Raw genomic sequence first — 12,248 nt, 5'->3', positions numbered from 1 at the left:
GATTTGACTTTGCCAGTCTATCACAACTTCCATGTGCACAGCTGTATTTCCATGGCTGTGCCTTTGTTCTTTGTCTGGTGTAGCCCTCAGTGCTCAGTTTCTTCCCTAACCTTTCTTCTTCTCCTACACATGGACCAGCTCACAGATAAGCATCTGCTTGTCTAGCTATTTTCTTCTCTTTATCTGAACCATCCTCATGCTACTGCTGTCAACTTTCAGCCTTGCTGAAACCCTGTTGTCTTAACAGAGTGGGAAAGCAGAAATAATAAAAGAAGAATGGAGACAAGAAGCACTCTGTGTGATGGCTTTTTTCCCCACCACCAACTCTGTTATATCAAACGAAGTTTGGAGAGGTGGGAATTGTCCCTAGTTTCTTCCTAATACATTGGGCAATAGAAAAGAGGGAAAGGACAGATGTGCTGCTTCTGGCTGAGTGAGGCTAGTCTGAAAAAGGGAATTCTTCCACTTTCTTACACTTCCTTATGCAATTGCTGCTTGCCAAGATGCATTAACATATATCTTGTGTTGTACCTGTGAGCACTGAAGCCACAGTTTTCCACTTTGATGCCAAAGCCAGGCCTGTGAACTGGTGTTACACACCTAAATAAATGTGGTTTGCCTTGAAGAGAATGGCCTTAGGAGGGGAAAGTATTTAGCATTTCATATTGGATTCTCTGACTCCCTCTCTGATGCAATTGCCCAGAATCTGACTGTATGTGCCCATGTGTGGATGAAGGCTGTAGCAAGCAGGGCGCCAAAGATGAAAGAGTGACAGCAGAATTGCTGGCTGGAGGAATGAACCTATTACAAAGGAGAAGTTAAGTCATAAAGCACTCGGCAACAATGGCAGAGGACTCGCTTGGAGAAAAGTGGATGCTGCTGGCTGACGTGCAGCACAGAACCAGGCGACTGCTCACCAGATGTGCTGGGCCATATGCGTGCTGGCCCGGCACACAGACCACAGCCGCCTTGCTTGGGGTGGGCTGTGAGAAGCAGAAAGCAAGGCCAGAGCACAGCTGACATTTTTTTTTTTTTTTTTAATTCGCTGTTTGTTTTATATCCTCCCACTCCTCATTTTCCTCCTCCTACACCCTAGTGCTGCATACTGATGAGAAAATGCTTGGTTTAGACCCAAGCAGTTATTTTTGGTTATTAAAGTGGATGCCGGCTGCCCAACCTACACTTTCTAACTTGCCAGAGTTGCATGGAACTGTTGGTTTTGTACTGTCAGCATTTAAGGGCACATTTGAAAACCAAATACACACACACACACACATATGTGCATGTATCTAGGTACATATGAATGCACGTGCACAGCCTTCCATTCCATACACTGAATTAGGTAAAAGAAACATTTTTGTCAGGCTTCACAGGTAGCCTGTTCTTTCCATCTCTTAAGGGCAACACCTGAAAAAAGAAAAAAAAAACAAACAACAAAAAAACAGAGGAGTTGTTGGAGGATGAAATAAGAGAGAACGTTGTTGGAAGAAGAGTATGCTACTGAAAGAATATAGGGACAAGTGGTATCACAAGAGGATATACAGATGTTTCTGTCCACTTGGGAAGAGAACTCTTCTGTAAATTAATAGAAAACTGAGAGCTTCCTCCATATTGTTTCTGGGTGACATGAAACCAGAGAACACTCCAGTCACTAAATGGGGTACTCAACTCCCCTGCTAGACTTTTCTTCCAAGCAAAAGCAAACTATTTCCAAGGCCCCCAGATCTGCTCAACATCTTTGCCTTCCTCAGGTGAGTTCTGACTGAGGCATTTGTACTTACGCCATCACAACAGGGTTCATTCTCCAAGTGAGGTTCTAGATGAAGTCTCTTTTAGACCAATGCTTGACACTATGCTTGTCTGGTGGGAGTTAAAAAAGTGAGAAGCAGGTACTCTATGGTGACAAAACATGAAAACGTATGGTCACAATGACTCGGTCTTTTTTTTCTCTCTGGATTTGTACCACAGATGTTGGGTAGAGATGATCAACACGAGCCAGCAGTGTGCACCAACAGCCCAGAAAGCCAAACACATTCTGGATGGCATCAAAATTAGTATGGCCAGCAGGTCAAGAAAGAGGATTCTTCCCCTCTGCTCTGGTGAGACCCCCCTGCAGTGCTGGGTTCAGTGCTGTGGTCCCCAGCACAAGAAGGACATGGAGCTGTTGGAGTGAGTCCAGAGGAGGCCACAGAGATGACCTGAGAGCTGGAGCAGCTCTGCTTTGATGACAGGCTGAGAGAGTTGGGGTGTTCAGCCTGGAGAAGAGAAGGTTCTAGAGATACCTTCAGAGCATCTTCCAGTACCTAAAGGGGCTACAAGAAAGCTGAGGAATGACTTTTGGCGAGGGCAGGGAGTGATAGGAGGAGGGGAAGGGTTTGAAGCTGAAAGAGGGAAGATTTAGATGAGATCTGAGGGAGAAATTATTTGCTGTGAGGGTGGCGAGACCCTGGGCCAGGTTGTCCAGAGAAGCTGTGGCTGCCCCATCCCTGGAAGTGTTGAAGGGCAGGTTGGATGGGGCTTGGACTCACCTTCTCTAGTGGGAGGCATCCCTGCCCATGGCAAGGGAATTGGAACTAGATGATCTTTGAGGTCCCTTCCAACTGAAACCATTCTGTGATCCCATAAAACAAGAAGAGCAGCAGAGTGAGCTATGACAGCTTGTGACATTTTGCAGTCATCCTGTTCTCCAGTCTTCCAGACCTTGAGATGATTTTCAGAGTTTGCTTGAAATAATTTGGACTGAATGTTGCCAGATTGCCAGATCCTTTCATCCTTCTAGTGGAGGTGTTGGTTGCAATGCTCCTGGGCTTGGACACAGAACCTGCCACAGTCATGCTAGGAAGCTAAGGAAGCTGGCTGGTGATAAGCTTGAGCAAAAATACCTGCTAATCTGTTACCTGGTGTAACTCTTGCTGTGATGTGTTTTAGACAAGCTGTCTCAGGAAAACCTTGTTGAGTGCTCACTGCTGTTTCCAGCTGTCTTCTAAAATAAAGGAACAACTGTGTGTGCCTTCTGAAGCTGCACTCTACACAGCAAGTCTGGATGCTAGCAGAAGCACTGCCTTTTAGATATCTTGCTGTAGGAAGTCTGGTGGTGGATGACATGCTAGTGCTGGTGTTTGCTGTGCCCCCCGGACAAGGAGCACGCTGGGGATGCCCGGGTTGGCAGCTGAGCATTAAGGCTGTCCTGTTTTAAGTGACTTGCTGGTCTTCCTTCACAATCGTCTGCGACACAGACCCCAAGATGCTCTGCACCCGGGTGTGTCAGTCACTTTGCATCACAGTGCACAAAGCAGAAGGCATCTCCATCCGCCCAGGAGCTGTAATGCATGACAGCTCTGATAGCAGCTGAGGCTCTGTCCTCCCGGCTGCAGGAAAAGGGCCTAGAAAGAGGTCAGTAAGTCTGTACAGAAACATCATGATGCTCAGCCCTTCATGTAGCAAGTGATTTGATATATATTTTTTTTAAATTATTATTGTTTTTTTCCTCAGTGTTTTAATGCCAGAGTTTTGGCACATCTTGCTTTGAAGAAAGTCACAGGTTCTTTTTTTGCACCATGAAAGTCATGGGGAGAGGAGAGCCATTAACCCCTTGCAAACCACCACAAGTGGGCAGAAAGGCTGGCCCTAAGATGGGAACATACATGCAGATGATGGGGCTAGTGCAGCAAGTAAGAGAAGTGCACAGGTCAGATGCCTGGAGGTCCCCAAAAGGCCCAGGCTGTAGGGTGGGTGGCTCCGCCTGCAAAGCAAACCCATGTTTCCCTCATTCTTCCTCGACCTGCCCAGAGCAATCCTGACAACACTCACACGCCTGTAAACACCAGCAAACCAAGTACACTAAATCTATGCATGGTTATTTTTGGTAAGCTAAAGGAAAAATAGCAGCCTGCATTGGGAAAGCCTGGGAGTCTGCCAAGGCCATGATGTAAAGCTTTCCAAGTGAATGCTATGGCTGAATCAGTAAAAGCATGTCTGAGTCAGGATATGCTGTAAGATCTTGCCTTCTGAAATTAAATCCCTCCTCTCTCACACAGAGGTAATATTTCATGCTGTTAACCCTTTCTTCTCTGCAGAGGAGTGAGCATTAAAGCTGCATAATTCAAAAGCTCCATTTAATTTAGGAGGAAATGCTTTGTTTAGTATTCAACATTTGGCTGCTAACAATGAAGTCTGAATCTACTACCGAAGCCAGAAATTCCCAATGGAGAAATAATGAAAACCACTGGTATTTTCCTAGAGTCTTTTTATTTTTAAATCACATCAGTGGATTCTTGCACCACAGTCATATTCAAATAGCTGCTAGCTCAGAAAAGGCAGCCACTTTGAGAAATAAATCTCCATATTTTCCCTCTAAGTTTTCCTTTGTATCTATCCTCTTTCAAATAGGCTTAGAGTTGATTTTATTCCTCTGCAGGAAACAGATAGAGTAGTTAACAGAGCTGTCACCTAAACCGAAAGATTCAGCAACAAAATACATTTCCATATAACTGGAACACAAATTATTTTCCTGGGCCTTGCCCCAGTATCCTGGCAATACAGGAAATTCCAGGAATTTATCAGATTTCTGACAGAAGAAGTTTTAGGGAACAGAAAACATCATCCAAAATGCAAAATTTTACCTTAGTGAAAGTTGTTTGCAGACCTACTTCTAGAACATCTTTAGAACAAGGCTTATTAATGAAGAGATGGTTTGTAAGAATAAAAAATATCTGAATTACACTAATTCTGATTGAGGAAGATCAGACTCTCTTAGTGGACATCATGATGCAGTTTATCTGAACAGTAATACTGACTCTGCTTCAAACTCTGAGTTAGTATTGATTATATACTGAAAGGGCCTGCAAAGCTCCCTATTACCCATGTTACATCCTTTCCCCCACATCTCACCTATATCTTTTCCAGGCTCTGAGCTCTTTCATTTCTACAGCTCCCACTGCTGCTCCCAGGATTTCTTTCTCTGCTATTATCAACCCAGGATGCTTTTCTCTTTTGCCGCATCTCCCTAATTTATGCTGTGCTCCTATTTTCACTTCGGTACAAGCCAGGATCTGTCAGGAACCAGTGGAAAAATGGAGCACAGACTGTTGTACATTTGAGACTCAGCTGAGGGGTTCATCAGGCTGCTGTTGGGCTTGTGCCTGGCCCTGCAAAGCTCAGCCTGCTTTGGAGGATACAGAGGCATTTAGTGGTGGTGTTTTGAGGAAGAGTGGGAGAAGAACTGCATATTATCATCTTGCCTGCAAATAATCAGATGCTCTGAACTAAAACCACAAAAGTGATCTCAGTCCCAGGTGCTAATCACCTGGGAGCTAATTCACAACGTATCAAAAAAAAAAAGTGAGATGCAAATAGTTTCAGACAACGAGGAAGCTGATCAAAGACTTTGCAATCCTGTAACAGCAAACTCATACCTAAGCTGTATACACCTGCTTCTGAGATATTCTTGGGAGTGCAATTCTCTCAAAACCTTTACATATCTCTGGGGCCTATGCACTGTAGGTTTTAACACAGTGGAGCGCCCCATATGTCCAAGGAGAGATACAGACATGGAGAGATACTAAAAGATTTCAGATCTTGATTTGTGGAATGACACTGCTAGCTACATCTGACCAAAGATGGCAGGCTCCATTGGTGCAAGCAGTCTTCCACCACCTCAAATTACTCCCGTCATCCCATAACTGCTGTGATTATTTCTTCAGCTGAGATTTGTCAAGGCAAATAGAGAAGGCTTAGAAATTTAGGGTCCCTTTGGGTATTTCATGCTGTCCAATAGGGAGACATCAGTGATCTGAGCACTGGTTCTAATTTGGAATGAAACTAGATATTAACAATAATTTTAAAGATCACAAAACACAAAGTTTTGTTCCAGGTGCATGGACATGTGGCACTTCCGATTGTGCTTGGCTGGGCTACCTTCCTGGGGCAGGGACAGAGACCCCTGATCCCAGGGGTGAGTGTGAACTTCCCCTGGGCAAACTGTGGGCCAAGGCCAGCCCGTAAAGAGGGAGGTCTGGGGAAAGGGCTAGAGCAGCTGCTGCCCTCAAGTGCAGGGAAGCTGCAGGAGGCAGCTGGCATATCTGCAATAGAAGCATATCTGCCCTAACTTCGACAGAAAATTTAGCAGCCCTTCTGCCACCAACTCTTTCCTCCTTCCTGCACTGGAAAGGCACTTGCTGATCTCTAAGAGGAGGGCGATCCTTTCAGATAACTGATGTTTCCCAGGCCCCTTGTTACTCTCCCATAAAGCACATGTGAATTTTTGCTGTCAAGGGCGTATGAGGGGACTCAAGGACTCAGTAACAGGTACTGCCCTGACCCTCCTGGACCCTGTGAATTCCATACCAGGGGCTTGCAACCTCGGTGAAAAAAGATTTTCTTGGCTTATAGCGCATAGAGGAAACCTTCAGTGGGTACAGCAGCTGTCAGCATCAGGGTGGGTAACAGGACGGGGGAACGGGGAATGCCCTTGGGCTGCTGTAGAATCACGTCTACAGAAATCTTTGTGTCACAGATACCGTGCAGGGGTTAACAGCCAATTTTACTGTGCACGTGGAAGGGGGTCAGGGCCAGCCCTTGGTGGTGGCACACATCAGGTCCTGCGTCCTCTGGGCCGGCTGTATGGATTTGGGGCCTGATGCTGCAAGCGGGTGCGGTCTCGCAGCCTCATGAGCCCAGGGGGGCTGCAGCGGCTGCTGCCCTCCAGTGCAGGAGAGCTGCAGGAGGCCCCTGGTGCCACCTGGCTCTGGGACATGTGGCCCCTGAGCCCTGAGGTGATGCTGGAGGCTGTAAGGGGAAGCAGGAAGGTCAAGAGCATGGTCCCCAAGGCTTGGGCACGACAGGCCAGAGCAAGCCACCAGACATCCTGGGGCAGAGACTGCCAAGCCCACCGTGGGCGCACGCTGCCCAGCCCAGGGACGCTTGTTTGCTTTGCCATTTACCAGTGCTTGGGCCAACACAGCTGTTGCACTCCCAGCTGGTTGTGCTGTTCCTCAAGTTGGAGCAGAACCTGTGGGTACCCTCAGCAGCGCAGGACCTGCACAGGAGCAGTTGCCAGGGCCTAGGGAAGCAAATGGGTTGATGGCTGTGAGGACAAAGTGACAGCAGCATGGGATTGTCCAGCAGAGCTCCTGTGCTCAAGCCTTCTACTTTGAGCCCTTGGCGAGGCAGAGATCCCATGCAGAGCCCTGGGGTGCAGCTTTGCCAACTTACCCCTCTTCCTCCACCTGCTCCCTGCCTCCTGGGCAAAGGCACTCACTGGCATTGCAGTGCCTGTGCCTTGCAAACAGTTCTGAGAAGGCCTGGAGGTCCAATGATGGCAGTCTGATGGAGAAAGGAATATTGATGATGCCGTGCTGCCCCAGCTTAAGGCAGACGCAGGGCATCTCTCCTCTTCCCCCACTGCCCTGTTTCCAAGTTCTCTGTGAAGCTGAAGACCAGACTCAGGGGACAGTGGAGGGCCAGGACTGCCGGGACAGCCATTGGCACAGGCACAGCACTTGCACCCTCCAGACTTGGGAGCTGAGGATTAAAAAAAGACAACCTCCTGGGGATTCGGATCCCCATGGTGTGCATTTCCTGGCGAAACAGATCTTTATCTCTGCAGAGCGGGCACTGGAAACGCATAAAACCATCACTCATTGCCTGTCCCTGCAGGAGAAACAAGAGGAGCCTGAGTGAGGCCCTGGTGCTGCCGAGCACCTGTCATGCCACGGGGTGAGGGAAGGGCTCCTACCTGGATGCAGTCCCTGTGGAACCAGGCATGTTTGCACACTGGGCACACCAGGGTTCTGTAGGACTGTCTGTCCTCCACAAGATCGAAGCAGATGAGGCAGGTGGTGGTGTCCTCTGGGTCTGCCTCCACTGCCTGCTGCGGGCGGTGCTCCCAACAGAAGGACCTGGAGGAAAAAGGGATGAATGCTGGGCCCTGCATGGGTGGTGGAGAGCAGGGGAGAGGAGGTAAATACCTGTATGGATGGAAGAACTGGGTGATGCATTCACCCTCGACAGAACAGGGCAGGTGGAAGCTGCGGTCGCAGCCCATCTCTTGGCAGGTGATGGAGGCCCCGCTCTCGCCACAGATGAAGCAGTGCTGGAAAGAGCACAGCAGCCCCCGTTGCTGGCAGCCTCAGGACCTCCACAGCCAGCTCCAGACCTCCAGGCAGGGCACGGGATGTGGCTGCTACGAGGTCACATCCTGCAAATCCGCCTGATGGAGGAGGGTCCTGTGCTGGAGCCTCTGTGGAGCTGCTGGGAGTAAGACTTTTGTCCCAGAGCTGGTTGGAAGGGCTGGGATTTCTTTCCTGGGGTCTGGGCTAAGCTCCTGCGTATGTCTTCTGGAACAAAGCTCCCTGGTTTTGTCAGGTTCTTACCTTCTGTGCTGCTTGCTCAATTGTCCATTGAATATCTGTGGTGCGAAATCCTGTCCATTTAGATACCTTGACCCCCTTCTTATAGAGGTCGTTGGCAAAAAGCTGCAGAAGAGAGGAGACAGATGAGGAGAGCATGGCAGGGACTGCCTGTCGGAAAGCTGGAGGGAGCCCCTGGGGTAAACTCACCAGGCAAAAGGCATGGGCCACGATGCCTCTGTGCTCCACCCTGTTTGTACACCTAACTGGGTCGTCCTCTGCCCGGTGACAGAGCATGCATCCTGGAGGGAGAGAGCAAATGCTGGCAGAAATGAGCAGCTCTGCCAGACTGGGGGCAAACAAACATGCCTGTGGGACTGTCCCTGTGGCTTGCAATGTCCCTTCCTAGCTGGCTGAAGGCCTTGGAGAAGAAGAGGCACTGCAAGCAGGGGCAACAACTTTGCTCTCACCTTTCTCCATGCTCATGGACATGGTGCACGTCAACGATGAGTGTTTGGAAGTTCACGGTGCCAGCAGCGCTGGGGTGGCTCCTTGTTGAGGAGCTAACAATGAAGTCTGAACTCCCGTGGTGAATCTGAGGGAGAAGCATGTGTGCTTGCAGCACTGGCCCAGAGCCCTGAGCTGTGGGGTCCCCCTCCTTCCTCAGCAGTCCCGCACTAGCCCCGTCCCTCCCCTGTTCTCTGCTCACCTCACCAGGTCACACAGACTTGAGCCCAGCATCCCTATTATAGGTGGCCATTATGTGATGGACATTATGACATCAGCCCTATGCATCCCAGAAGGGACCCCCTTGGCCACCTGTCTCCCACCTCACAGGGGAGGTTGTGAAGTGCTGAGGTGGGAGCTGAGCCCTTGGAACCCACATAACCATGCTGAGTTTGAGGCCAGGTCCATTGGGGCCACCATCAAGGGTGCCACTGCTAGCTGAAAGGTGCTGCTCAGGATGGGGTTCTGTGCTGTTGGTTTTCTGGGCTATGGGATTGTTGTTTTGTCATCTTCTTTTTCCTTTCCCCTGGGTAGACAGTTGGACTCAGTGATCTTAGCGGTCTTTTCCAGCCATGCCGAGTCTGTGAGCCTGTGATTCTGTACCTAGTTATTGCCTCTCAAGACAGCTGTTCATCCCCTTCAGTGGTCTTTCTGCTGCTTTTCTCTCAGAGACCGTTTAAATCTTGGGGGCATTTTAACCTTCTTTTACTTCTCTCAGCCACAGGAGAGCTCTCTTGTGGCTGCTTGCCCTCCTGACTTTTTTTGCATTCAAGGCTACATTTTTGGCCCAAGCTGTTCTTTGTGTGTTGCTCCTCAATGAATCTGCCTTATGGCTTTCCACTGGGGGACTGGCACTGACACATATTTCCTTCCAGCAGCATCCTGTTCAATTAGTGCTCTATGACAGGTTGTGGTCCCTACTCAGCAGCAGCTGGGGAGTTGAAACATAAGCCTGTTTTTTGCTTGGTAGCCCTACAGAGGCTTCTCCATCAAGCACTGAATCTCTGGTGAACAACTGAATCTCATTCCCCGCTCATTTGCATTTTATGCCTAGCATCTTACTTTGCATTCATCTATATTTATGATACATCACAGTACACAAGCAACTCCTTTCAGAGCAATTTTCTTGATGTCATTAGCCTCACTGGTAACTTGCTAAACGAACAGCGAAAGGGTTTAGGAGGATTCAAATAACAATTAGATAATTATGTCTACAAGAACAACATGATATTTTGTAGCTAGACGAGGGAGCACAGAAATGATGCCAGTGATACCAGCAGAAGCAAGTTTCAGGTGAACAGCCAAAAGTTTAAGCGATTCTCTGAACCACCTGAAGTCCCATGAGGTCCTGCATACCCCTTGTCTGCTTACAGGATCCAGGCTCTTAGAATTTCCTGTTCCTTGCTCTCAACCTTTCCCACTTCTCTGACAGTTCAAGGCCCTCCAGGACATGTTTGCTACTGCTGTGCCTCGAAGCTGCCCTCCTTTTTAAACTAAACCCTCTGGCACAGTCTGCTTTGCAGTTCTGAGAGATGGCAAAGACTCAAATGGGTTGAAAGAAGCCACAGCTCCTTACCAAAGCTCAAAGAGAACTCTCTCAAACATATCACCTTGTGCTTGTTAGGGGATTTACTTGATACCTATTACTAGTTTGCTTAAGGCTAATTAAGTGGGAAGAAGCAAATGCATCAGAGCTAGGCATGTGTTTTGTGACCGAGTTTAAACACCTTTGCAACAAGGGCTGGTTGTAATGAAGTAGTAGCAGTCTGCAGTGGATCTCTACCTTCAAACCTTGTTCCTACAAGGTTTTGTGAGGAAATCCTTAGAAAAGCTGCAGCAAAGGGTTGTAAAACATAATAGGGCTTTGCAGGAAAAGAGATGACTGTGAGCACATGCCATTGTGAAAACAAAAGCAAAACAAGAGCTGTTTGTGCTTTGAAGGATGCCTTACAAACATGTAAAACAGCTAGAGGAAAATTACCCCAAACCCAGCTGTGAAACCTTGGCGTGGTGCCCTGCTGTGAGGAAAGGTGATGTATCTGAACATCCTGAGGTGACAGGCACAAAGAAGAGCTCCATGCCCTGTGGTGCAGCTGCATCTCGGGGCAGAGGACCTGAAGATGGATTTCCTGAAAGGGAATGTGCCTCAGCAGGGCACATGTTAATCTTTGTCATTCCTTGCTTGGTGGTCACTGGAGCTGCCATTGGATATTTCAGAAGGAAACAAAGCAGGTAATTGTTCAAGCAGGTGGCTACTGTAAGATGCAATTGGTTTTCAGAAACAGGTAGCTAAAAGATGTATGCTAGAACTCTCTTTACCAAGGCTGCGAAGAAACTTGAGTTCTCAAATCATTGATGTCCAGTGTTAAAATCTGGGTGTTCATCATATTTTGGTTAGAAAATCCATTAAAATATATAAGTTTACATTCATAACATGGTTGGAAGATATGTTTAAAGAGATAAGCCTGTTTCCAAGCTCATACGAATCCCTCAAGGAGACCTCTTCGTCACCAACCTGTTCTCAAAATTCAATGACATATGTATGAAGTAATGAGAGTAGGGACAGCTCATGCTCTGTAGTACCTGTGCATGCAATTGAGCAGGTGACAGCACCACCAGGAAACCTCCCCATACAATTGAGGAATCAGATATTAAAGCATTCACATTCAGCATTGTCCACCACAGGAAAGCAGGGATCTGATTTTTGCGAAGATGCTTAATTTATCAAAGTAGGAATAATTTCATAGGCAGAATTTCAGAAGCCCTTGAAAAAAAAAGCACTTGAGAACATTCTGAGATGTTTGACTTCATATAAATATACATACATATTTCAAAATATGGTCTATATTGTTAAAGAAGCTGGCTCCTATTACTACAGTTTGCCTGAGGCTGGGCCAGAATAATCAATGGAAGATAGTTCTTTCAACAATGGTTGCTAGTTGCTGATTAGCTGTGGTATAACACTATGCAACAGAAAAAAAATTTGCCAAGTCAAATTCCCTCTAGTCCAAGGGTAATTTGGAAGAAAACCTCTAAACTGTTTGTATATGCCCAGGAAGGAAGAGGGAATGAAAACAATACTGTCACTTCCCCTCCTCTGTTGTTTCTGAGGGAAATGCAAGTAGAGATTGGGTCATTCTCCAGAAGGTGGAATGAAAGAAAATAAAATGCATCTCTACTACAACAGGACCATGCTGGTAGAAAGATAGAAGTATACCAGAAAAATCTCTATAATCTATCCAAAGTTTTTCTTCAGGCTGTTAGCTCATCACACTGCACTGAATACTGAAATCAATAAATAAACCTGTTGTGGTTGTTGTTGTTATTATTATTATTATTATTATTATTATTATTATTATTATTATTATTATTATTATTATTATTATTATTATT

At 47.2% G+C, this 12,248-nt stretch overlaps 1 protein-coding gene across 1 annotated transcript; it reads right to left on the bottom strand.

Moving 5' to 3' along the window:
* Positions 1-6,807: 6,807 nt before the first annotated feature.
* Positions 6,808-8,958, bottom strand: LOC127396040 (PHD finger protein 7-like). Its single transcript, XM_051643590.1, has 8 exons — positions 8,819-8,958; positions 8,559-8,697; positions 8,373-8,474; positions 7,968-8,092; positions 7,736-7,898; positions 7,515-7,650; positions 7,213-7,429; positions 6,808-7,060 (listed from the first exon to the last, which is right to left on the bottom strand). The coding sequence occupies exons 1-8, from the start codon at positions 8,956-8,958 to the stop codon at positions 6,808-6,810; spliced, it is 1,275 nt and encodes a 424-aa protein (XP_051499550.1).
* Between the last annotated feature and the right edge of the window lie 3,290 nt (positions 8,959-12,248).

This window comes from Apus apus, chromosome Z (genome assembly GCF_020740795.1).
Source record: "Apus apus isolate bApuApu2 chromosome Z, bApuApu2.pri.cur, whole genome shotgun sequence".
Lineage (NCBI taxonomy): Eukaryota > Metazoa > Chordata > Aves > Apodiformes > Apodidae > Apus > Apus apus.
Note: the sequence above shows the minus strand (reverse complement) of the source record. Positions and strands in the feature narration are given on the sequence as shown.

Excerpts from the sequence above, each read along its gene's own strand:
- LOC127396040 (XM_051643590.1), bottom strand. The coding sequence starts at position 8,958 with ATGCTTCTCCCTCAGATTCACCACGGGAGTTCAGACTTCATTGTTAGC. Across the intron at positions 8,475-8,558 it reads TGGCCCATGCCTTTTGCCTG|CTTTTTGCCAACGACCTCTA; the intron begins GTGAGTTTACCC and ends TCTCTTCTGCAG. Across the intron at positions 8,093-8,372 it reads TTGAGCAAGCAGCACAGAAG|CACTGCTTCATCTGTGGCGA; the intron begins GTAAGAACCTGA and ends TGCTCTTTCCAG.